The 27,112-nt window shown below is 41.6% G+C and overlaps 1 protein-coding gene across 5 annotated transcripts in view; it reads right to left on the bottom strand.

Annotated features, from left to right (window-relative positions):
- The window catches only part of PHACTR2 (phosphatase and actin regulator 2), a 230,057-nt gene that overhangs the window by 165,432 nt on the left and 37,513 nt on the right, over positions 1-27,112 (bottom strand). The window contains exon 1 of one of the 5 annotated variants that reach the window (XM_033097886.1): positions 3,588-3,818. The exons of 3 other annotated variants lie outside the window; for them this stretch is intronic. In XM_033097886.1, coding sequence (XP_032953777.1) covers positions 3,588-3,600 — 13 coding nt within the window. In that variant the 5' untranslated portion in view covers positions 3,601-3,818. Of the gene's footprint in view, positions 1-3,587; positions 3,819-27,112 lie in introns of those variants that run through there. One more of the 5 variants, XM_033097913.1, reaches the window with a different exon arrangement.

The raw sequence follows: 27,112 nt of genomic DNA, 5'->3' as shown, positions 1-27,112 counted from the left end.
TAGCATCATCACACTGCTAGAGACATCCTGCTAGAGTATATATCTGTTTAGAAAGCAATCCTGCTTTGATGTTTGGATGGTTGTTTAAATAGCCAAACGCATTGAGTATTACCACATGCCAGCCATTGTACCAAAAGCTTTCACATATATTATCTTATTTTCTCCTCATCACAATCCTGAAAGGGGTACAATGATCATTGTCCCTTACAGATGAGAAAGTACACGGCGACGGAATTTATACAGCTTGTTCATGGTCACTGGGATGGCAGGTGGCAGAGCTGGTTTTCATCTCAGCTTATTTGATGCTCTTGACCCTTCCATTATAAACCTTCCCTCGACCTGGCTCCCAAATAATTCCCCATTCTCTTTTGCAAGGAGCTCGTAGTCTGTGAACTTCTCACACTCAGTGGTTATATAACAAGGGTCAAACGCCTTTAAGCCAGAATGCGAGGGACAGAATGCAAGATGAGGACACAGCAGCTCTCACAGCTGCCACCTCCCCTCCCAAATGAACGCACCTCTCAGGACCCACGCACAGTAATGGAACCATGGTGGTCTCAAGTGAGGAAAAATGCACCCAACAAATGCTACAGAACTTGTGCTAATACTCTGTTTTTGAAGAACATGGAATTACATTTCGAAACATTGGTTTTTTTTAAGATATTAATCACATGCTACTCATCAGCTTTGCCTCAGCATCTCTTTCCACAACTCACCCACGAGAAGCACTTGATGAAGGCTAGGGGGAGAAGGAGCAAACAGTCACAAACGTAGGGGCAGAAGAACATGGACTGCAGCTGCAGTCATAGACTTGTTTAATAAAGGACCATCCACCTGAGTTGTTATAGGACGTATAAGAAGAAATAGTCACATGAAAGGGAAGAAGAAGGTTAGATATTGCTAAAACTGCCCTGACATATTCCACACACACACACTGTTTGATAAATATTTTATTGTTATTCCAGGAAAAGCTTTTAAAGGACTACATAAGCCAGCAATTATGGGGAAGGGATGTCTCCTTCTCTGAGATAGGAAGAATGTCAGCTCTCGCTGCTAAGGAGAGGGTGGACAGGCTCACACACCATACCCGCTGAAACGTGCACACAGTCACCCAAAGAGCCGAGTCCCAGGTCCCAACTCCTCCGTATTTGTTAATAACAGAAAGGACGCACAAATATGTCTGACACAGCCTTCTGCGTGATTTGAGTAAGTCAGAGGCACTCGGCTTGTGTGTACCCACTGTTGTGTTTCTGCCTAACAATTATCCAAACTCCAGCACAAAAAGCCCTGATCGAAAGAGGCCTGAAAGAGGGTCCAATTGTTGGGGTGCTCAGCTCTAAACTGTCAGCCTCTGATATCCAGGCCTAAACCCATTTCTGATTGGAAAATACAGGCAGATATTCAACATCATGATCTTGTTTAAACTAAATTGGAGAAACTGCAGTGCTCCGAGGTCATCGGGTGTCTAGGTAGAACATTAAAGATATTTGGAGATTCGATTTTTCATTTTTTGGGGGGAGGGGAGCAATTACCAGTACCATCTTAAACGCTTTCCTTAGAGTCAATACAAATGATTGAAGTGAGTGTGTGTATGTGGGGGTCGGGGGTGATGGATGTTCACATTTCCCCGCTATAAGAAAGGCTGTTCACATCAGCCAAAAATTACCATAAAAATGATCAATGACAGCCAATTAACCATTATAAGAAGATGTTACTTCTGAAATATTCAAATGATGTAATTTAAAAGCCTATTATTCCACTCAAAGGTATACATACATACCTACATTTGGGATTTCACCTAAAACTTGAAATGATCTAGAACTTGCTGCTTTAAAAGCCACTCGACACAGTGCATATTCTTAAACGTGTCACAAGCAGAGGCATTTTATAATAGCATCTAAAAGCATAAATAAATGTAAGTACAAATGGTGAAAACACTTGTCCCCTTAAGCTATAGTTGGCCAAAAAGTAAATCATACCCGTTAGCATTTTTTAAACGTACAAAAAGGCTGCTACAGTAAGTAGTTCCATTCCTTTTCTTAAATGGCCTTTAAATAAATACATGAGTCAGTTAAGAAAGGCATTTACTTGAATTAAAGTGATAATTCTGCCAGGACGTCAGTACAATTAATTGTGGGTGGCAGAAGTTTTAAATGAGGCTAAATTAGGGATTCTAGTTTATTTATTTATTTTCTACTCTCTACTGCTGTAATTAGAGAAGCTTTGGGTTGATCTTGAAATTGTGCCTTGTCATGGAACATCATACCTACATGCTTTCATGACAAGCCCTATGGCACATTTTTTTAATGACCAAAAAATGTGGGGTATAATTCAGATGCATCAATCCAGTCTCCTTCTGCTATTACTACTACTACTACACACACACACACACACACACACACACACACTCACACACACACACACACACAAACACTCACACACACTCTCACACACACACTCTCCATTATACTTATTTTGTTTCTTTCACAACCCTGAAAAATTCACCCCTAGTACCATTCCAATTTATTTCAATGCCTTCAATGTCAAAGACAAAATTATTTTAGTCACAGAGTCTGATTCCTGGTAAGTTATTTCATAAAAAAAGTCAAAACACTCCGCCTTCAAAATCTCTGCTTGCCTATGCTACCTGAGCCAAGGCCCAAAATAGCCACATTTCATAAACAAATATGTTTTACTAAAAACGGGTGGTCCTGTTGTGTAGAATGTGTGGTAAATGATGCATCCTCCTTGCAGAGCTGACCGGGTCTCCAGGCGCTGCCTGGTATTGCTGTGAAACTGCTACCAGCTGAGCAACTGAACTAATGAGTTTCAGGAGACAGAGAAACCATAACACACTTGGGAGAATTCTGCATTTAGTGTCCATAACACCGAAATGGGGAATAATTGTCTAAAAGTGCAATATAGCAAAGAAAAAAGGGAAAGTTCTACATGAGAAGTAATTTTTTTCCTAGTCATTTGATTGGCATTAGACGACTACCACAGTCATGTTTGTCCAGCTGTCAAGTAAAGATATTACAAACAAATAGGTTTTTCAAAGGTCCCTGATTGGCCACTAATGTCTATACCCTGAAATCAAAATATCAGAGGATATTGAGACATTTTCTCCATTTCATCTGAACAGGAAGACTAAACATCAGACACAAGAATCCGTCTATTACACTCTGCATACTGTAACCCTGAAACAAAAAATTGTGTTCGGCTCCTTAACTCCATCTACCTTTTGCCACCCCTTAGCAAGTTGTTTCATGAACTATATGCATTTTTCACCCACTGTTCTGAGCACAAAAGGATCAAACAGCACACTTCCTGCAGCCTAAATAAAAGAACAGTGTAGTCTTCCAAACGGTGACAGTGGAATTATAATTTGCATTCCCAATTCTTCAAAATAAACACCGACTGACTGCCTTGAGGACAACACAGCAGGGTTAACACATTACATGTCTCCCCGTCTTGAATATTTAAGTGCAGTACAAGAGCAACACACAGGCAAACCTTCTGCAGAGAAGGATGCAGACCGCACTTGAGCCCAGAGGGTAGGAAGGAAGAATTCATCCTGTTTTACCTACCGGCATTGTCCATGTCTCAGGAGTGGCGAGGCGAGTTCTGTAGCCTGGGAGCTGGGAAGCCGGGCTCTTCTCCTGGCTAACGAAGCACCCTGCCCTACTGCTGATTATCAGTTCTTGCTGGCACACAGAGCATACTTCATGCACTGTCTGCAGGAGACACCGCCAGGAAATTTATATCTCCAAGGATGACAAACAGCCATTAGCTCCATTACAGGCTGATTAAGAGAGACCGAGCCTATCAAGTGGATACTTGAATCCACTGAGGTTTTCACCTCTGTTCTAAGCAAAAGAGAAAAAAAAAAAAATCACTGCAATGTGGAGTGTACTGCACATTTCAGGAAAGAAGTGCATATGCTATGCAGAACACAGTGCTTTGCCAAAAGATGCCAGGACAAACATGAGCAGGGAGAGGCACAGATAATTAAAAGGTAAAAAGGAATCTTTAACAATACAATAAATTAGTCTTTCTTTGGGGCTGGTCTAAAGGTGGTCCGCCAGCCTTATCGCTGAGATCACTGAATGACTGGGCAACTTTTCAATTTAAAATTTTAAAGTTTTCTTGTTGTTGTTGGGGTGAGCAAGGAATAGCCAGTAAAACATTTTAAAATAAAGGCGATCTTTAATATTGCCGCTCTAAATAAATGCTAAGAAGCTGAGCACTGCCATTTCATTTTGGTTATGTTTTCATCATGATTAGTGTTCCTATTTCTGCTCAGAATTTCTGCCCACCTCGCTTAACAGAAAAATTCAAAAGCATTGCACTAAATGTCACTAATAATACAAGAAATGATGGCCAGACGATGTCAGGGGAGTCTCTACTATGTTACAATCTGTAGCCATCTCAACAACAGAAATCTGAGGATCAAGACAAATGCATTTGCTAACAGAGGAAGACCCATTGCACTTTTCTTTCATTTGGCTATGTAAAGATGACCCTCAAAGACACCTAAAAGCACTCACAGAATCAAGGCACAAGGATGAACAGAGTGCTGGAGAAATCATACGTCATGCCTTGTGATTGTTATGACATTAGAATCCGAGGACAGCATAATTCTGAATTTTCTGCATTTTCTCAGATATAGTGAAAAAATTTACAATGGCCTCATTTGACCTATGCATGACACAATGAATTCACAACACAGTAAGACTCTACAGGGTTTTTATTTTGACAAGTTTTTTAAAAAAACTTTAAAACTTTAAAAACAGTTCTTAGTGTGATTATACACCCAGGTTGAAAAGCAATTCATTTATTTAGCATTTCTTTATGCCACAGGAATTTCTAGTGACAAACCACTTATAAATTATTTATAATCAATTCTTCCAGTTCAACAGCTTCTAAGTATTTTTGTTTTCTAGTGTAATTTTAGGTTTTCCTATAGATTTGAGGTCCCGTTATTGTTTAAGTAAAATACTTCATTTATATCAGTCCTGGTACAGAAATGTTTTCTTAAAAGAAACGTTGAATTTCCCAGTGATTTTGCCCTGATATTTTTTACCCCAGTATTTTACTTCTGTCACAAAATTTTGACCATATATCACTCTATTGGTTTAAAAAAAATGATGTTTTTTTTAAAAAATGCTTGGATTCCATAAAATTGAAATCACTATGGCTTCCATACCTCATCTACTGTACTTGTCCTGATTAAGAATGCCAACTACCCAGAGTGACTGTCATCAATAGAAAATCTAGGGCAAACGTTTTTTTAAAGAGAGGCGTAGGGAAATACAAAATATAAAAGAGAGAAAACACATTATAAAGTCTGAAATTTTGGTAAGGAGTAGCTAAGAAGTGTCATTTGTTGGCAGTACACATTGAATAATATGAATATATTTATATTAGCTTTGTACACAGTTCAAAATGTGGCTCTGATTATCTTGATTAATACAGTCAGTCCCCAAAATACAAATGGATTATGTTGCAAAAGTTTGTTTTGTTGGTCATTTGAAAAACACTTTTTTCATAAACAATGGTTGGGTTCCAAGGACAGACTATTAAACACTACTTAACTCAGATGATTTATTATAAGAGCCACAATCTCTTACACACAATTCTAAAATGCAGAAAGTCCTGAAAAATCTTAAGGTGCTTTTCCCCCCCTAAGCTTGGCTCCCAAATGCATCTGTGTCCCAACGTGAGTTGAAGTGATGGGAGGTTATTTAAAATCTTTACTTATCTCAGAGTAACTAATCATGTTTTGCTACAGAAATTTTCATGTTATAGCTTCCGGGAATCCATTCAGATCCTGCTGGTGATGATATGTAATACACAGTATATACATTATATTACCTTTCTAAAATGCAAAATTTCTGAATTCTGAAACACACCTGAACCCAAGAGTTTCAGATGAGGGACTGTGGTCCTTCTGTACATTTTTGCCACTTGAAAGGGTAGAAAATGATCCTTTCTATTGCTTCGCCACCAGACCCATTCCTTATTTAGGAACACACTCGCTCTCTCTTCACCAGCTAAGTTCCCGACCCTCTCTAACTATTGATGATGCAAGAGATAAACAAGGGTTAGGCAGCATGGAAAGAGGTCTAAAATAATGAAACTAATGTTATTTAAAAACTGCATAAATCGCCATGGTCACATCTTCTGCTTCATGTCTCCCTGCGTTCGCCACCAGCACCACCACTGTCCCTACCTGGCATGAGAAGAAGGCAATGTAACAATGAAAAACCACAGTGAATGGAACACTTTCCTCAAGCTCCAGTGAGAATCCACTCCCTCCCTTGATTTAATTCAGACCCACAATTAAAATGCTCTTGTTGGGGAATTCCTGAATATAAATGTTCACCAGGCCCTTTCTAATTGTCCCAGATACATTATGTGGCACAGTAGCAGCATCAATAAGCTTAATGTTCAAAATCGTATTTTAAATACGTGTTTAATTCCCATTTTTATTAACTTCCCATATCTATATCCCTCAGCTGTCTTAGAATCAGACTAAATTTGTTTGAGACCAATGGTAATTTGGAGCACTTGTGTCCAAAATACCCTCAGTGCTATCCTACCCATAGAAAGAAGGCTACAAGCTGTCACCATCTGAGTTTTTAAAGGATAGTTTGCCGGAGGTTAGTTGTAAGGTGTTTGTAACTCCAGGTCTGACAAGCTGAGAGCAAGGGCAAGGCCACCAGTAGTGTCTAGTGCCTTCAAATGTATCAGCAAGCACCTGGTGATAACCTGGCCATTATCGTATCTTTCTCCAAAAAACTATTAGCAACCTTCTTGCTCTCAATGTCAAAGAAGAAGAGAATGTCTTGGCTTCCTAGAAAAGTTCTGCTTATTTCATGTTATTTCTTAACTTTTCCATGAGACGCTTTCACACGTGGGGGACACAGGGAAGAGCTGGTGCCAATCATGCACTGCCTTTTTTTGACTAAAATCTGAGCCCAGGTGGACCAACCGCAGTTACAATGGATGTTGTGGAGAAAAGAAAGAGGCAGAAACACTTTTCCAAGAGGTGTAGCAACTCCAGAATCTCAGGCTAAAAATGTAATGATTTGGCTTTCAGGGGACCAACCGGGATCCTTCTCTACAACCTTAGACTCTGTTCCTTAGAATGGAAAAATTAAAATAAGTGGCCCAAGTAATTACATTGCTTGACCCAGTCAATCTCTTGAATACCCAGATCAGCCCAACAGACCTTCTCACTCTCAGATTCATCCAAAGAAACAAAGAAGTGCTGGAATATTGACTACCAATTAGGAAGTAGTCAAGCTCACTCCCAGTTCCTTTGGGAACAGATTCTACTGTAAATCTGTTCTGAAAAGATTTTGGCCACTGCTTTTACAAGAGCAGCTACCGGATACAGATAGTTTCAATGAGCAAAGTGCTTGGATTTATAACTCTCCTAAGTACTAAACCAAATCCCGGAACTATTAAAAAAAAAAATTCACTGGAGGAAGTCTTGCAACAGAGAGTATTTCCAGGAAAATCTGGACCAAAAAAAAAAAAAAAAACAAACGAAAAACATATATATATGTATACACACACATACATTCATCGAACGTTCTATTATCTGGATTTTAGGATGATACTTACTTGACATGCCTGTTTTTGATTATTTCTAACCACTGTCCTTTTGAGATTTCTCTTCTGGTGTCAGAGGGCAGGAGAGGTCTCCTAATTACTCATTAAAGTTTGCTTCTCTTCCCTTGTACGCTGTCCTTAGATTACGTCTTCTAGTCACACAGTCTCAAATAGCATCTTACTGCAGAGGCCATGAAACATTTCAGCACACCTGGAGCTTTGCCTGACGTCTAGACCTTAATGAAGTTGTGGCCATCAGACACAGTCTTCTGACATGTTTGGACTTTCGGTCAAGGTGGTTTGGTGAGTCCTTGCTTGGGCACCACTCTTCTGCTCCAAACACACAGCGACGATAGGTAAAATATTAAACAGGTAAGTCACAGTTGGGCTTGAAAAGCTAGATAACCGCTTCTATGAATTAGAAAGGAGCCAAAAGCTTTTGAGCTTTCGACTGAGCACTGACTGACGCTTCCACCGAGTGAGGCCTGTTGTGATCAAGGTGCTTTGTGGTGGAGGCTGGAGGCTGGAAGCCAGGTGCTCGGCTCCTATGTGGGGAGGAGTTTAAGAGCTCCATCTGAGGCGGGATCAGAGCCTGGCTGAGGCTCTGCGTGAATGAATGGGGCTCCCTGACACAAGAAAGGAAATTAAAAAAAAAAAAAGAAAAAAAAAGGCTTTTCACCTATTTCCAAAAGCCATGGCTTTATAAAGCCTAGATGGGGTAGGGGGAGGATAAATTCTTCCAACCAAGAATGGACTAAGCTTCATGCAGGCTTCCTCAATACTAGGTTGGCATAGCCCCCTGAAAATAGCAGGAGCCCCAGGATGTCTTTTGGAGACCTGACTCTAGATTGGCGGACCAGAGGGAGAAGGTGGAGGCAACTCCAAACCATAAAACTATTAGAGAGGGAGAGAGGCAGAGTCCAAACCAAACCAAAGAAGCAAAAAAAAAAAAGACCTTAAACTCAAAATGAATGCGCAAGCTGAATTCCAAAATTGTTTCAGATCGCTAATATTTAAAGGGCAAGTAAACAAAATAGCTAATAAAACACGATTTCAATCTTGATGATGTCACATCGTAGAAGTATCTCATAAAGACTTTTAACAACTAGGGTTACCAAAGAGATAAGTGAAGGTGAGACATCTATTAAAAACAAATAGAAAAATATGAAATAAAAAAGGTGGACTTGAGACAAGAATAGATGGATATGGAAAATAACTCAAAGAAAATCGTGGAAATGAAAGAGAGAGAGACGACATTTAGACCGACATCAGCTTCTCATTAGTAATCATAGACACCAGAAGACAAGATGCTGCCCTTAAATATTATTTCTGAAGGGAAGCTAAATTATGAATCTGTAAATCAAAGCAGAATGATATATGCTTACTATTATCCAAATCAATTTATTTACCACTTGAAGGATTTTTAAAAATAGTTTTCAGTAACTTTACATACACTTTATTATGGCCAATGCTCAAAAAATTATTCATTAAGTCAGCAACAATACAACTGGGTCACCATAATGGATAGGAAGGCCTTTGTCTGATTTGGTGCTGAGTAATTGGCAAAAGAGAGCTTCTGACTCCATCCATCAGCTACAAGTGGGGCCTGTTGCTTACAGGGCAGTTACAGCTGCTTGTGGGTGAGTCTACGGTTATAAAACCAGCAAACAAAGGGAAAAACTGGCTCACAGAACCTGCTCCAGGATTATACAGCCTGAACAAATTCTCTCCACAAGCCATCACTTAGTCGAAAGCATGATGGGTACCCACCCCAATTAAATAGCATGTTCCCCTCAACTGACAGATGCCGGGAGGTGCATGCTGGCTTGATTGAGGGAAGCCGGTCACCCAAATTCACATAGGTGATTGTCTCTAGCAGGCTTTGAGAAAAAGTCAGACTACTGTTTTCTAAGCTGAGCAATCAATTGGCAGTCTAAGCAATCTGGCCTGCTAACATGATCATTTGGTCAGGCCAGACTTTGAAAGCTTTAGGCAAGGCATATGCTCTCAATTTTCCCAAATCCCCACCACTCTCTATTGTCTTACTTTGAGGCGCAAATATCTATATGACCTGCCTGGTTCCTGAAAGCATTTGTGCCCAAGTCAGCAGAATGGACTGATGACCTCTCAAATCCCTTCCAGACTCATGGCTCTACAAAGAAAGGGTGTAATATTTTACTTCTCTGGATAGCAAGGAAAGGGAAAAGGTTTAGGCTGGGTCTTTTTGTGTTGTTCCTACAGGCTGGCAAGGGCAACATCACTTTGTAACCAAAAAAAGTTCCTTCATGGGATGCCTTGCTGGATTCATCAAACAAGGTGTCCTGGGCTCTGAATGACTTAAGTGGCTAAACATTTCTTGAGTAACAGGAAGTTTCTTAACTTGGATAATTCCTTGTCAAACATGAATTGATTACCCCTGCTACAATATGTAGTCCCCCAAAGCAGGGAATCTTCATAACTCTGAGAACACTACTACGTGCTCAGCAGTTGTTTTTAGAATGATACCTGACCGGATAAACGATGCATGGATAAATAAACAAACATGAGGTCCAGGCAAGGCCCATTCTTCACTTCAGCCATTCCGAATTTCACCAGCTGGAGGATCCATCATGCCTAAAAAGTACTGGTCACGTTTTCACCCATTCATCAATTTTCACCTGATGTCCTTAAATAGCCCAATGAAAATTTAGTTTCCTTCTACAAAAGTACACTTTGCCATCTACTAGTAAACAATGGGTAAGTCCTAATACTTATTTAGACTTCAGATGAATTGGAGAAATGATTCTTTTTCACCATGCTGCTTACATCTCCTTCTCCAGCCACTCCCTGAAGAAAGAAGTGGAGGCTACCTGAGTTTTGCACATTAACTCAGGACACCTACAGCAACGTGCTGAGTACACGAGAGGTCCTCAGTACATGCCTGGCTGATTTAACTGGGGACTAAGTGCTCAGACTTTGCCCACTAAGACCCTTTTCCTAAAGAAGTGAGGGATTAGATCTTATCTGTTAATTATTAGTGAGGAATTTCATTTGGTTACTATTCACACAGCTAAACTTGGCACAGGTAACAGTGAGCAATACCAGACATCGACCATGTTTCCTTGAAAATAAGACCGAGCCGGACAATCCGCTCTAATGCGTCTTTTGGAGCAAAAATTAATATAAGACCCAGTCTTAGTTTACTATAATATAAGACCGGGTCTAATATAATGTAATGTAATATAATATAATACCCGGTCTTATATTCATTTTTGCTCCAAAAGATGCATTAGAGCTGATGGTCCGGCTGGGTCTTATTTTCGGGGAAACATTGTAAATGGTTCTACCAGGACTTGTGAGGACCAGAGCAAACATCTAGCTACTGTCTTTGAAGGAGTATAAGGCCCCGCGATTCCAACAAGACGGATGTAGCAAAGTTTCTGGGAGCCATGAGGGAAAAAAGAGACAAACATTTGTTTCTGATATGAAGAGCTAGACAAGGAAAGGCGCTGGATAACAATCAGGATTTAACCAGGTTCTAACATCACAGCAGGGAAATGGGCCAAGACAGGGGAGCCCAGGAGGTTGTTCAAGAGCAGTAATTATCCACCCTACGGCTGCTTTCTCTACCTGATTCACAGTTTCACTTTTGATTTGCTTTTCTCGTTGTCTTTTCATCTGTAGTAGCTTCCTGTTGCCACTGTAATAAATCACCACAAATTTAGTGGCTTATAACAACCTACACTTATTCTTATAGTTCTAGAGGTCAGAAGTCTGAAATGAGTCTTATGGGGCTAACATCAAGGTGTCCGCAGAGCTGAATTCCTTCTGGAGGCTCCAGGGGAGAATCCATTCCTTGTCTCTTCCAGCTTCTAGAAGCAGCTGGCATTCCTTGGCTGGTAGCCATATCACTCCAATTTCCATTTCTGCTGTCACATTGCGTTTTCTTCTTCTAACCTTCCTGCCTGTCACTTAGAAGGACCCTTGTGATTACACTGAGCTCAAAAGAATAGTACAGGATAATTTCCCCCACTCAAGATCCTTAAATTAGTCACGTCTGTAAAGCCCCTTTTGCCATGTAAAGTCACATATTCACAAGTTCTGGAAATTAGGATGTGGACCTCATTGAGGGGCATTATTCAGCCTACTACATCTTAACAAACTACCTGTCATCAAGCAAGTCATCTTAATAAAAAGTCTCTCTCCCTGGGAACTGCTCAAAGATAGCCATGTCCCCCTGGGGGCACCTGACGTCTTGAGTGTTGGGTAATAGGTAGAAAATATGGCAGGTGGTGGGAGGAGTATTAGAAGAGGCACCAGTCATGGGATCTGCGCAGGTAATTAAAGAGTATTTAGCAGAAGAAAAGAGTAGAAGAACTGTAACGAAGAATGTCAATGTAATGGGCTTAGGGGACTTCCAAGAATCTAACTACATATGGCATTCAAAAAGCTGGGTCCAGAATGCCCCTGAGGCCACCACCAAAAGTGCTTAGGCTAATCGTGGATTAAGAATTTAAAAACCTTTTAGGAAGGACACAGTTGAAACTATGTGTTATGTAGGGGAGAATGGGGGCATCAAAACCCCCAACCTCTGTATCTCTGGCTCCCCATCAGGAAATACAGACAGCAGAAGAGAAATCTACGAGTCAGAACTCTGCAAAGATGACAGATGCAATACATCTTATTCTGACCTTGTATGCCCACACTTGGTGTGTGGATTGTACGAAGTAGGGATTTCACTTTATTTTTTAGGAAGACCTGCAGGTAGAGGATGATACTCACCCTGGATAAAAAGAAATCATATTTAACCAATTAATGAAAATGCATGAGGACTTCACTACTTCCCTGGAGGCCAGTATTATGTTTTGGTGCAACTACTCAAGGTGAAAAAGCAAAGCTACTAAAGTACCCTTGACCTCCACATCACTCCTTAAAGGAGGGAACAGCAATCAGCTCCTAAGTGCATGTCTTTCATTTCTGGGAGGCGAGGGTGAGTAACTGTCTTCCTGGAAGTCATTCCTGTTCCTCTCCTACAATGGGATTTCCTGAGATAAAAATGAATGTGCTCTTCCACAGTATGGAGAGTGAGAACACAGGGGGAAAACATACGCCAAGAGTAGAATGAAAGATCCGGAGTATAGAGCAGAACGACATGGCCTGGATATGGAAACCAGGGGCAAAAGCAAAGGAAGGAAGGAAGCAGGAGTGAGAGCAGCTCTGACAGAGATGGGATTTGGTGGCGCGCAGGACACAGGACAGAGACAGAAAGGGTGTGGGCCCGCGGAGTGAGTTCACGGGACTTGTAGCAAGTCCACAAGATCGGATGCTGTGATTCTTAGAGAGAGATCTGGTTTTTCTATAGAAAAACCATTCACTTGCTGAGAACCGACTACATTATCCACTCAGAAACGTTTGCTGTAACTGTTTATTACTGATCCTCTGATACAAACACGAATAAGATGGTCTTTTTGCTAATGAAGCCCAAGTAAATGGGAGCTTCTGCAATGAGAATAACCACCAAGAGGTAAACCGTCTGAGAAAGGATGACAAGCTTCATTAGCCACCCTCAACTTGGAAAATGGAACATATGCTAAAAAGACTCGGTATCAAGACTGCGAGAAGACAGGGCATAGCGTGATACGCAGATCTGTTTTGCTGGGGACAGGGAGGTATTTTCCACGGCCAATTTTGCAGGACCGATGATCAAGATTCAATTACCATTTGCACAGTGCTCTAAAGTATCTGTAATTCATTTGAGATAGTTAAATTACTTAATAAGTTTGATGACTACTAAACTGTGTCAACTTTATATCACCTCTGCAAACAGGCTAGTTCTCAAATATGCTCTTATTCTTTAAAGCACTATTCTAAGAGCCCCCAGTAGCTATTGCTTATATAAGAAATACTTTGAACCATGGAAAAACTTAAAAGGACTCTGACTGGAACAAACTCTTCTCTGAGTCTACCTATAACCCACCTACTCATAGACAGGAAGCGAGTAGGAAAAGGTTACCGAATTAACGTTAAAATAGTAACATCAGCATGCAATGATTCACCAGTGTGTTGCTCTTCAGAGGGCTAAATTAAGTAGAACATTCTGGCAACGTTTCTTTTCTTTATTCTAACAGCATTCTTTCTCTCTTCAAACACAACAACCAAACAAACGCTAGTCCTTTTCATGGAAGGCTTCACTGGGGACTAGAAGTAATGGAGGGCTATGTCGCCTCTAAATTTAGGTAACATTTCTAATTTTTACAATTTAAAATGTGAACATCGAAATGAAATACCGGGCATGGAACTTTCAGGTAACATCCGTTTATCAAGGCATTCTACAACATTCGCTTCAGGCACATCCTAAGGCTTGCTCTGTGAACGTCTGAATTAAAAATATGTTAGCTCATCAGTCATTTGAGTCTGGAAACATTTAAATAATTAAGCTCCAAACCCAGACAGCAGCATAGACTGCTCATGACCCTAGAGATGTCCCGGGCCTTGCGTGCTCTGCTCACCAGATCAAAAAACTACCCCCGAGCCAAGTAAATGTGGCGTAAAACCCTCCCTCCACCTAGTGACTGTGGCACAAACCCTTCCACTTGTGGTTCATGCTGAATAAAGCTAGACTATCCGGAACCTATCACCTACACGCCTTCTTTTACCTAATTAGCCTTTAGTGAATCATTTGACATACTTACCTCAGTTCATATATATTTTAGTGACCATCATCTAATTGGACTTCCTAATGAACAACATCATTCGTTGCCCATCCATATTTTGCATCAAACGTGTCACACCTCACGCAGGTTGCTAAATGTGATCGTACTACACGAATCTAAAATTGGCTTGCTTCTAAAACCTGACTTGAAAAGGTAACAGAAAAACGACTGACTTCAGGAAGCTGTGCGTTAATCATCCAATCATTGTGTAACAGTCTTCCTTTCAGAACTCCCTCCCTCAGCTGATGTGTTTGCAGCACAAGCTGACACCCCTCACACGCACTGACTGGAAGAAGAGCCCCTCCAGTGTCCGACAACGTCCCCACAGACCCGATTCACCCCGGCTCACCCCACTGACAGTCTGGTTAACGCGGGCGAAGCTGGGTCAAGTGCTTTGTACTGGTTCCAGCACAGTCTCCATGCACAGCAGCAGGCGCCAAGCCCTGCGTGCCCAGAAGCGCAGGCTGCTGGCTCTACACCAGTTGATGGCAAGCTCCAGAGGATGCCCACATGCCGGCCAACTCGGTCTCTCCAAGGCCAACGCTGAGGCAGAAGCCCAGGCTTGCTCCCTGGACGGTAATCAAGTTGAGGGCTTTTCCTATTTCACTTCCTTGGAGGCAGCTGCGACACCCCGTTTTCATTTAGAAGAGAATTAGTGGCATTCAATCTATGCCAACCCCAGCGTATTGTTTCCAAATTCTACCAGCATAGCTGTACGGACTTTAAATGCAAGTAGTTAAATTTTAATGGCTTTTCAGGTGAACGGCTGTCAAAAACACACATATATTTTACAATTTCATTCAAGCCACAGTCACGGAGCACGGACACAGGCTGGGCACTGAGCAGTGAGAGGGACTCCACAGTGAACAGGCCGCTGCTCTGAGATGCCACATTAGGTGGCGAGAGCAGAAAAGTGCAAGTGTACAGATGGAAGTCCACGCTCCATATGCCTAAATATTCAGAAGTTATAAAATCAAGCTAACAAACTACTAACTAAACGATGTCCTAACCTCCAAACTTAACAAATACACCTTTATAACGACCGGGAACACGGCAGCCCTGGAAGCCGGCTTCTGGCACAAGGCCTATGCTTCTCTGACCATCCTCAGGTTTGTCCCACACTGTGAGAGCTGCCCGCTGGGCTCATGTCCACATGCACTTTCTGTCAACACACCTCACACACAGCCACCCTTTGGCTTCCCCGGCACTCCTGGGGTACAGTCTGCCCACACCCTCACAGAGATGGGTCTAGGGAAGCAGCCCAGGCAGGCCCTGGACGTGGTCTGAGGGCTGTTTGGACCAGGAATTCCAGGACTCCAGGAACTTAAGGTATGGCCCAGGACACGGGGTCTGGGCCCTGTGACAGAGAGTTGACCAGAGGAGGCCCAAGTAGGGCCCAAAGCAGGGTCTCCTTGGGCCTGAGTGTAAGGGCAGCACCGGGACCATCCACTGTCTGCAGAGGCGTCCTCTGAGAAGTCCTGAATCCCAAGGACCTTGGGTCGGAGGCCCATGGAGGTCCCTGCTGTGTCCTGTCTGCTTGCTGAACTTACACTCCCTCTGGTCTGCGGCTGCACTGTGCCCCATTCATGCAGCTCTTGGGCACTTGGAAACAAACATTCTGCGCTCTCACATAACTCTGGGCTGGGGAAAAGCTGCCTCAGTGCCCTCCTGGTCTCACAAGTTCATTCTCTGCTCTGGTGCCACACTGTGGGGTAAGGAAGTGGATGACACGCTCAGGCAAGCGGCCTGGAACATCATGCAGATGTTTCTTTTTCTTTCTCAATGTGCTTGATGCAGGGTCACTCCCGAGAGTCCTCAATGTGTCTGGGTCTGCCTGTCTCCATGCTTATCCTCGAGCAATTCTTTTATCTCATGCCAGGCCTAGGCTTTTGAAACCCAAAAGCCAAGAATTGGCTTCACTATTCTCTGCATTCTGCTCTGTCACCATTTCCTAAGGAAGTGAATGAGGAATGCCCCAGCTGCCTGGGCTAAACGAGGCACAAAGAATTACAGGAAGAAAATCTGTTAATATTTCCAAATGATGTCTCAATCACGTACATAAAATTACTGTAAGAAGTGCTGTCATTCATATACAAATCTAATTATACTGGCCCACTGTCAGTGGGATATGAATGTAGAGTTTTTCTGGTAGTGGGTGTTCCATTTCATTTATGGTCTCAGCCATTTCCACATAGTGACAAGCGCATGCAATGGCAAGATGGCCCTCTGGGCTTGGGGGACAGGAAGAGACCGCACAACAGAGCAAATTAATCCACCCACACGAAGACATCATAATGGACCGTTCTGTGACCTGAATTTCCTCACCCCAGTAACCTCAGCTAATAAGACACAAGGCTTTTTCTCTCTTTGATCTTCAGATATAACATGTAAGACAGCTTGTTCCTGTTACTAAATAAAAAAATAAACAAACGAGAAAATAAATCCCATTTGAAAGTCAAGCTCCTGGAGTGATATTTAAACCTAAAAAGCTTACTGAATGGTCTTTGCTTGGTGGTATTTCCTTCCTTTCTTTCCTTCAATAGCACCCACTTGTGATAGCAAATGCCTATGGACCTGGCAATCCAGAATACTGTAATTAGCTTTCCAACACTGATTTTATATTAAATCACATAAATAACATGGGGGAGGTGAAACGCTAGGTTCTTCTCAATTAGTGTCTTAAAATAACCAGATGTAAGCCACACGCTGATAGACCTTTGATCCAAAAGTACATTGAAAGTCAAAGACTGGCATTCTCCTCTGAACAATCAGAGGGACTCGTGTTAAAACTAGGATGTTTTTATGAATGTGGATCCTTCAGCTTCATGGTGGTGAGTTCCTGAAAGGCATCTAGCTGCAGTATGTTTAAAGTTTTAGTATCTCCCCAAATATAGGAAAGACATCCCAGTAAAAATCAGTTTTATTAAAAAAAAACAAAAAACCTATAGATTTTAATGACTGTAAGATGACCCCAAATCCCAGTTCTTATGTAAATTAAATTTACTTTCAAATACATACATGTTGTTCAATCACTAAGCACTGGCAAAGTAATCCATTTTAAACTCCATGACCATGAATTTGAATGACTGAGCACAGATTATAGTGACTATACTATTCTGTAATAAACCCAGCCTGGGCATGGTTATTATATTTTTAAATACACTGTTAGGTTAGGTTACAAACATTTTGTTTAGAAAATTTTCATCTACTTTTATAAGTGAGATTTGTCTGTCATTTTCCCTTCTGGCTTTAAAATGGGCTGGGGCATGTTTCATCATTTTCTGTAATATGAAACAGTTTGTGCAGTATTGGTGTCATGGGCTAAATTCTGTTTCCCAAATTCATATGTTGAAGCTCTAACCTCCAGTACCTCCGAATCTGACTGTATTTGGTAGTTGGACCTTTAAAGTGATTAAGTTAAAACAAAGGCCCTCAGGGTGAGCCCTAGTCCAACCTGGCTGGTGTCCTTTTAAGAAAAGGAAATTTGAACACACAGAGACACCAGGGGTGCTCACTCATACAGGAGAGACGATGTGAGGACACAAGAAAGCAGCCATCTCGGCAAGCCAAAGAGGCCTTCGAAGAAACGTAACACTTGATCTTGGACTTCCAGCTTCCAGGAGTGTGAGAAAATAAATTTCTGTTAAGCCATCCAATGTGTGGTTATAGCAGCCCCAGCAAAGAAATACAAGTAGAATGACTTGTTGCTTGAATGCTGAGTTGAACTCACTAGTAGTATAAAATCTTTCGGGTCTGGTGAAACATTTTCATCATTGATTCAAATTAGCTAATAATTATAGGACTTTGCAATTTTCTATTTCTTCTTCAGCCAGTTTTGGTAAGTTAAATTTTTTAGGAACATGTACATTTAATCTATTTTCAAGGTTATAGAAATCAAATTGTTTAAATATCCTCTTGCTATCTTTCAATGCCTACAACCTTTATAAGTCTGTTCCTTTTCAATTTCTAATAGTGTTTATTTTTGTTTTTCTTCTCTCTCTCATGGATATTTCCAGGTGTGTCATTTCCATAGAACCAACTTTTGGCTTTGTTGATCCTCATGTATTTGTTTTTTGTTTAATTAATTCTTACATTTATCTTTATTATTTCCTTCCTCTGCTTTCTTTGGGTTGATTCTAGGAAAGCCTTACTCTGAAGACTGACATTTGGGACATCTCATGTAAATTAGTGGTTTTCAAACTCTGCTCTGCAAGACCCTGTGATATTCCTTGGTGGTGTCTCAAAGATTATCTGACTCTCAGTGAGAAAGGTCAGTTGTTTTAATCAAAGTAGCTCTATTTTGATAAGTTTTAATGTAGGACTCCCATAAAATTTGGGGGGAGAATGTTTGTATTTTCTAAAAATGAAAATGTTTTTAAAAATTTGAAGACTACTGAAGAGCTGGGCCAATGAGGTCTATTTCTCCTATATCATATAACATCAGTACTTATAGACACACATATTTCTATTGACAATGTGATTTACTAAGTACCAATTTAAAGCTAGGAAAATCTCTCCACATTTGTCAATGCCAGAACCCTTCTAAATTGGGATCCTGTAATTCTACCTACACTTATAAGATCGATGATCATAAGTATAAAAGAATTTAGATATTTCACTGCCAGTAATATTTAGAATTTGTGCTGAGCACTGGACTAAATTTTTACTTTTAATAACCCTTCAAGTAGAGTTCCTATGGAATGGACGAAAGAATAGTGTTTCTCAATTTCAAAACAACTTTCTTGCTTTCAAATATTTCATTCGATTGCTGAATATTTCCATGAACTAGTATCCCAGGTTTTGTAAACAGGCTCCAGACTTAATCTTTTAATTTAGTCTTGCATGAGCTGCGAACAGACTTTTGGTACAATTATTCCATTACAGATCACAGCCATAAACGATTTCATGTTACTGAGAGATGAGTTAAGAATAACGTCAGATTATATTTTTTTACCATAAAATTTTGGATAACATTAATTCACATAATATGTGCCTTTGATTCCATGAACCGAAATAATTCATGAACTTACCTATATGACTGGGCATAAATAGTCTGTAAATGTTTCTTTAATGTCTGTATCACATTCATTGTCCAAAAATAAAGTGTGGCTTCTTACAAAAATAATTAAAAACTCAATTGCTATAGAACAGGACTGAGTCTTAGTTACACCCCTCTCTCTCTCTCTCTCTCTCTCTCTCTCTCTCTTCACTTGCAGCTAAGTAATTTGATTTAAAATTTAGAATAATTATCATGTCTTGCCACCATGGCAAATAGTTGATTATCTGTCTTCATGCAGATGGTGTGGATTTCACAAACCAGAAGCAGTTAATTAGCTGAAACTGCTAACTAATTATCATCAGGAAAAAGTGACTCAACAATAACAAAAATTTCAATTGCTGATTTAGACAATCTTTACTATCATAACACATGGTGCTAAAAATCATTGAATATGTGCATACTTTCAGAACTTTTGGGAAAGAGTTCAGCTAAGGCTGTACGATGCACCCATGCCAGGTTCACTCAGAATCACACATACCGTGGTTCTTTTGAGCTGTGTGGCCTATTGGTACTATTTCCCCTGAAATAATCCAAAATAAAAACTTCTCTTCCACTTTATATGATGTGGAAGGCCCAGGCCTCACCCTAGCACATTACAATGTGTTTCCAAGTTATATGTTTTGTTTTAAAGAAAAAAAGACACCTGTTTCTTCTATGATACCATAGCAACCCCAGCTTAAATCCCCAGCTGCTGGGCTCATCCATGACCCCTAACATTCAGGGAAACATTAATTCTCTGGCCAAATCAACATTTGAAACAAATTACCTAAGAAGTCTCATTCTTCCATGTCATTGTGAGGTGTTTGGGGGACAGTCATTCATGCAGTTCATTCACTCACGAACATTTTTTTGAGCACCGATGGACTTTGCCAAGTCCATTAATAAGCAGTACTCCCAAGACAACACCATCGGCCTCCGGTATTTCTCCCTGAGTCACAGGGCACTCGTGTTGTATCCTGCTTGGTAAGAGGCTCTAGCAACTCTGGCTCTGAATCCAATCCAGCCCTCCTTAAGCCCTAGGTTAACAGTAAATCTGGTTGCCTACTTCCACTGTGTTGGCCCTGTCCTGTCCTGTCTGCCCTCTCTGTTTCTACTTTGCACAGAGATTTTGCCTGAGTTAAATCAATCTTACCCTGCGACTCAAAGTTGGCTTCCAAAACCCCGTCCTGGTGGCTGGAATCCTGCGCCAATGGACAGACCTGCTTCTGGACACTCCTTAGCTGGGTTTCCAGCATTTCCCCCCTCCCCCCTCGCCCAGATTCCCCTTCACTGTGCTCTTGGTGCAGATGACGTTCCCACCCAGCTGAGTCCCCCGCGCAGTCCCAGCAGCCTGTGCCCTCGGTGTGCAGGCTGAGTGCTGAGCCCTGGCCCTGCCCGTCAACCTGCCATAACTGCTGATTGCGTAGTCATGTGCTCCCCCCACTGAAGTTATGACAGGAAATCCTAGGTGGGGTGGCGCTTCCTTTATCTGGGCAAGACAAATCAGGCTCTTGATAACTAAAGGAGAATGCCAGCATCTCTCCCACCGTGGCTCCTAGCCATACATTCTTCTCTCCCCGGGTGCTTGAGTCCTAATCTTTATTACCTGGGCATGACTCTGGTCCCTAAGCGGCTAACTTCTGCCCCCAATTCAGCCACTCCCTCTAGCTCTATACTCATCCCCCATGAGAGCAGCGGCAAATGATCATCCAGTCTGACAGTCACTGGGCAAGGTTTTGTTAATGAAGAGATCCCGTGCCAACAGACAAGGCACATTGGCTCATTTCTTACATCATGCAGTAGAAACTGACCAAGGTTTGTTGAATAACCGCATCAAACCCTATACATCATTTGATCCCCCTGAGGTCTTCTTCCAGGATGAAATTCTGCCTTAGGGTCCCCAGGGAATGCCATTAAGCAAAGCTGCCATGACTCAAGGTAATGCGATGCCTGACTTAAATCAGATACTGCTTGTTCCATTCTTTACCATTTTTCCTCCAGAACTGAGGCCACTTGATCTTCCCTTGAAGTAGCAACTGGGACCAATTCTTGCTGTACAATGGAGGGATTCAGACACCTAGTCCAACACTCTGAGATTCAACATCAAGCCACTTTTCCACTGATCTCTGTTCATATCGGAGTCTCCAATTTTTGTCCCAGCTACTCCTTACCACTTTGATTCCAAGAGCTGATCCATCTGGACCCCAATTCTAATCATTGGCTCCTAAGGCTTTGCTGGATTACCTGCCTACCAGTGTATTTTTCCAGAACTCGTAGTTCAATTTTGCAAGTTCCCTCACCCAAAAGCTTTGAAGCTTAGTCTGGACACATATGTACTAAGCACATGTTAGATGCAAAACAATCATTGATTGATTGAAAAATACTTGGACTACCTTAATAAGTGTGAGGCAGCACACCCAGAGAGGGACCTAGAGTAACCAAAATTCCTTCAAAGGAGGTCTTCCATGTTTCTGAGGGTTCTACCGGGCAGGGACTGTGTCTTATCGATCACCACTCCTTCTCTGCCTACCACCACACCTGGCACTCAGAACATTCTTAATAAGAATTTAATAAAGGAATGGACTTACAAATGGCAGCTGAGGCTCTTCTACCCACTGGCAGACTATCTCCCTGAAGATGCCTGTCTCCCTACCTGCCTATTACCTCTGAGTACCTCCTGCATCAGGATTTCCCACTGCTTTGCTGTCCCGAACTGCCCTGACTCATTACTACCTCCCATGAGAAGCGTTATGCTGAAGGGAAAGAAAACTAATCTTCACTGACCCCCTACCATCCGCTAGTCTCTTAACATGTGTGGCTTCATTTAAGGCACATTACAATCTCCTTGAGGTCAAGAACCATGTCTTTTAAAATTTTGTATCCATCACACTGAGGTATGGTTTTTGAAATGTATTAAGGTTCAAATTCAATAAACACTTGTTGAAAGAGTGAATGAAGTTGTATGGCCAGGTCTGAACCTACTGCTATTTAGTTTAGTTCATGCTCTTGCCATTGTGACACGCTGCCTTCCAATCAAGACAGAGGTGACTTACAGCTCTGGTAGTTCTCGATTCTTTGGTATTCGTATTCTATAGTTTTTGCCTTACTTTTGTGATTGAGCAAAGTACTAACATTTCACTGTGTCACCTGGCAACTTCAGGGTAAACCTTGGGAGGGTAAACCAATGTTCTACCAACCTCAAAAGTGAGAAAGGGATTGTGTTTTCTCTGTAGATGTTTCTGTGCCAAAGACAATCTGAGGACAGTTGCTAGCATGCATTTCTGTAATCCATCTCCGTGTGGTATGGAAAGTGCTTTCATTAACTAAATCTCTGTTTAGTAAAAAATATTGAATCTCAATTCACAGAGGTGGAAAGATTGTGGAGGAGGGCTCCTTATTGCTCCTGTGAGTCACGGTGAAGTCTCTGGTACCGAAGTGGCCCAGATTCTGGCTCTTATGGCATAAAGAGCTGATACATAATTACTATTCAAAGACAGGAACAGACATTTACTACCTCCTAAATCCTCTGAGACATTTCCATACCTAAAACAGAAAGACCCAGTATGGTGCTTCTAATTCAAGCATGTGAATATTGACCGCACGTTTTAAGCGCATCAGAGTTTGAAATTAAAGTCTACCTGTGCAAACGATTATTTATATATATTCTTATACTTCAATTCCTTGTAGACTTTCCTCTTTCAATACAGCTGAATCTTTCAACACAATCTGGGCAAGGCCATCAATTTTCCTAGGGCCTTTCTTCCACTGATGAATACATTAAAAACCTATTGAAGCGGAATAAAACATTTTTCTCTGGCTAAATAATTGGGAAAGCTGGACACTGCCACATTTTAACAAGCAGTTTTGGATCTTGCTCTTATCTCTTAATGTTATATTGTAAGCACATTCCCATGTCATTAAAACTGTTCATAAATATGAATAACACTTTACAATTTCTACGATTTACTTATTCATTGCCCTATTCTGGCTTCTGAGGGTTGTTTCACAGTTTTCCCTCCCCTTCAAGTCCTCTCATCATTCTGGGCCACCTCACCATTCCTGTGGGTGACCATCCAGCACCCCGGCCTCTCGATGACGTGAACTTCTCATGTTTGGTGACCTTTACCATCACCTTCCTCAGCCACCCACACTATGGGCCTTTTCCACCACATCAATGGTAGCACCTCTAACACATGTTAATTCCATCATGTTACGGTTGGACCACAATCTCTTATATTTCCAATTCTCTTATTTAGTTACCTTTTTGGTATTTCCAGACCCATGATTCCTCCTTTTTACTTATCTATCACCTCCAGTCTTCCCTTTCCTCCCTATTCAGTTTAAATCCTAGAGTCCACACTTCACCACTCTCAGTCCATGTACTGTCCTTCAGATGCACCAGCCTGAACAAAGAAACAAATTCTGTGAATCCAATAGTCCACCTTTTTCACACCTTACCTGAGCTGCTGGGAAAACCCACACAAGCCATGGAGGTCATGCCTCTCATACTGTGTTTCCCCGAAGATAAGACCTAGCCGGACAATCAGCTCTAATGCGTCTTGTGGAGCAAAAATTAATATAAAACCCGGTCTTATTTTACTATAATATAAGATTGGGTATAATATAATATAATATAATATAATATAATATAATATAATATAATATAATATATATTGTAATATAATAATACCAGATCTTATATTAATTTTTGCTCCAAAAGATGCATTACAGCTGATTGTCGGGCTAGGTCTTATTTTTGGGGAAACACGGTATTCAATGTACCTGGTGGCTCTAAACTGCTCAGCAATTCTCTTAAGTCTCCACAGTTAATTCTCTCTTCCGTGATCATTTCAAACCTTCTCTAGCAAACTGCCACTCTCCCCACAGCCCTTAACAAAAGAATTGTCCTCCTACCTCACAGAAGAAACGGAAGCCGTCAGAGCACTCCTGCTTTCCTGCTTAAACACACTATGGTGGGCAGCCTTTTCCAATGGTCCCTGTTGGTCCCCCACTTCCTGGTATTCACCCTCCTGTGTAATCCCGTCCCTTTGAACATGGGCTGGAGCAAGTGACTCCCTTAGAATGAACAGACTCCAGGGGTATCACTTCTGAGATGATGTTACACAAAGACCAGGACTTTCACCTTGTTTACTTTCTTGCTTTCTCTCTGGCTCCCTCTGCCATGCTGTGACGAGGCCCAAGTGGCAAGAAACTGAGGGTGGCCTACTGAACAACTGCCAGCAAAGAACTGAGGTCCTCAGCGCAACAGCTCACAAAACTCAGAATCCTGCCAACAACCTTGTGAGTGTGCGTGGAAGTACATCCTTCCTGAGTGGAATGTGGAAATGACTACAGCCCTGGCACATATCTTGACGAACCTGTGAGCAATTCTGAGAACCCAGCTATGCCTAGATATGCCTACATTCCTGACCTACATAAATAACCAATGCATTGTTTGAAGCAGCTACATTTAGGGTAATTTGTTATACGGCAATAGATAATGAACACATGTACCCATTCATCCTTCCTGACATTCCTCTCTTGCAGTAGAAATGGAGCTTCTCCTCCCATCAGAAGCAGATTCCACTATCAGTAGAAGGGAGCCTTTCCCCTCTCATCCTCCAAGGTCTTAACGAGTCCCTCACAAACAAACTTCTCTTCCCAGATCTTGCCTGACTTGTGGGCTCCTTACTCCTTCTCATAACACTTGTCCACTTGCCTCTTTCCTTATCTCCCTTTGCCCTGAGCAGGCAGTGGGAGCCAGGCAAATCCTGATCATTGTTTTAGCCTCAGTTCCTACCATCATCCTTGGAACATAGAAGGCCCTTGATAATAACACGAATGTATCATGAATGGATATTAAAAACATTTTTTGGAGGTAGTCGAATCACGTTTTTTGGTGTTGGTTAGTACTAGCACCCCCTCCTTGAAATGGTAATAATAATGAAACTCTAGTTAAAAACTGCACACATCACAGCGTCATTTGCTGAAATTGGTGTTTTTGCTGGGTTTTGTTGTTGTTTTCTGTAAAGACTCACCTTCCCCACCCCCAAATGAAAATATTTTCCTTCCTTCAACCAGGACTTCCCTGAGCCAATAAGGCTCTTTGATGCAAAAATTTTTAAAAGGGGCCTTTTCCTCCTGGCAACTTGCCCAACTTGGCAAGCAGTGTACAGGCTGGCTGTCAGGCCATACTCTGTCGTGGCCAATGCTCTTGTGCAGTGAACAACCTGCACACCTTTACGTTGTTTTCCTGCTCAACCCTTTTCACAGGGAACGCCTAGGGCCTGGTATTTGCTCCACTGAAGAAAGTCAAGAGTCAACGTAAGTTGAATTCAACTGAATTATCCACGGAGGGAGGGGGCAGATTGAGGATGATGCCTGGCCTTGAAGAGGGGGACCAAGTAAATCTGGCTGTGACTTCCCTACCCTAGACTGTGAGGATGGCAGGTCTGGGGGCTCACCTCCAGCAGCCACGGAACCCCACACGTCCCTGCAATGTTCGGGGAAGGAGCAACAGCACCAGTAACCACAAAGGGCAGAGAAAGAGGCCCCTTCCCCAGGGTGTATGCACTGCTGCTGATGTAACAACCCACCAAAGGGCAAGAGGCCTGGCGAGATGACTGACGGGGGCAGTCTCACCAGGGTCAGCAAATAAATGAGGGACGGACCAGACTTTCATTAATTTGCAAAGCTAAATCGTGAGCTCTTACTTGCACAGTCTATTACATCACAACACTGAATCTATATCCACATTTCCTTCAGCGTTCCTCACTGCATCCCTTGTTTCTGGCTGCATGTAGGAAACCTTTGCTGATGCTCTGATGATTCCATATTTGAGGTACTTAGATGGGCGCTTCATGGCTCTCCTGCGTCTCTCCTCTCTCAATTTTTCCCCCATCTATTATACGATTGCCATTTTAACCTCTTACAAACATGACTTTTCAGGATATCACTCTGGTACCCAAACATTTTCAATGGCTCCCCACTGATTAGAGGTTGGAGTTCAAAGTCTTGGCCTGTGGTTCAAGGCCCTTGCCCAGCAGAGTCTGAAGATATCTGCTTGGCTCCATCCTCCCTTCCCCTAATCTGTGACTCCAGCCAAACTGAAAATTCACCTGGAGCTTCCTCATCTCTCAGTGCCTCTGTCCAGACCATTTCTTCTAGTTGGGTTTTTTCCCACACTTTTTTTTTTAATTAAAATCTTACACAACCTTTAATACACGAACAGTTAACACATTAACATTAAAATTTTTCCTATCTCCCAAAGCCTTTCCTAACTCCTTTTACCCTATGGTTCTTTTCTCATCTTTCATGTTGTCTGTGATTGTAATTTCATGTCCCTGTTATGCAAGATTTTATTTCAAAATACTGATGCCCTTACCGTAAGTTTGTAGGGGCAGGAACCAGACCATGTTATCTAATTTGTAGTGTCTTCCACGTTGTTTAGCATAGGATTTGCACAAAAACAAACAGAAAAACTGATTTATTGATTTTTCCTTTGACCAGGAGATCCACTATAACAAAATTCTTGGTGGACTTAAAATATGACTTTTTAAATCAAAAATTATTTTTACATTCCATTCAACTTCTCAAAACAAAAGTTCACCGAACTAGAAAGTTTAATCACAAACTCTGAAATGTTCATCTTATCAAAATTAAAGGACTGAAATATATAACCTGACATAAAAGTTTTTTTGCTCTGTGTGTGTGTGTGTGTGTGTGTGTGTGTGTGTGTGTGGTATAGCATTTTAAGTGGAGT

Source organism: Rhinolophus ferrumequinum, chromosome 3, assembly GCF_004115265.2.
Source record: "Rhinolophus ferrumequinum isolate MPI-CBG mRhiFer1 chromosome 3, mRhiFer1_v1.p, whole genome shotgun sequence".
Classification (NCBI taxonomy): domain Eukaryota; kingdom Metazoa; phylum Chordata; class Mammalia; order Chiroptera; family Rhinolophidae; genus Rhinolophus; species Rhinolophus ferrumequinum.
The sequence above is the reverse complement of the archived record's forward strand: the minus strand, read 5'-3'. Positions and strand labels throughout refer to the sequence as shown.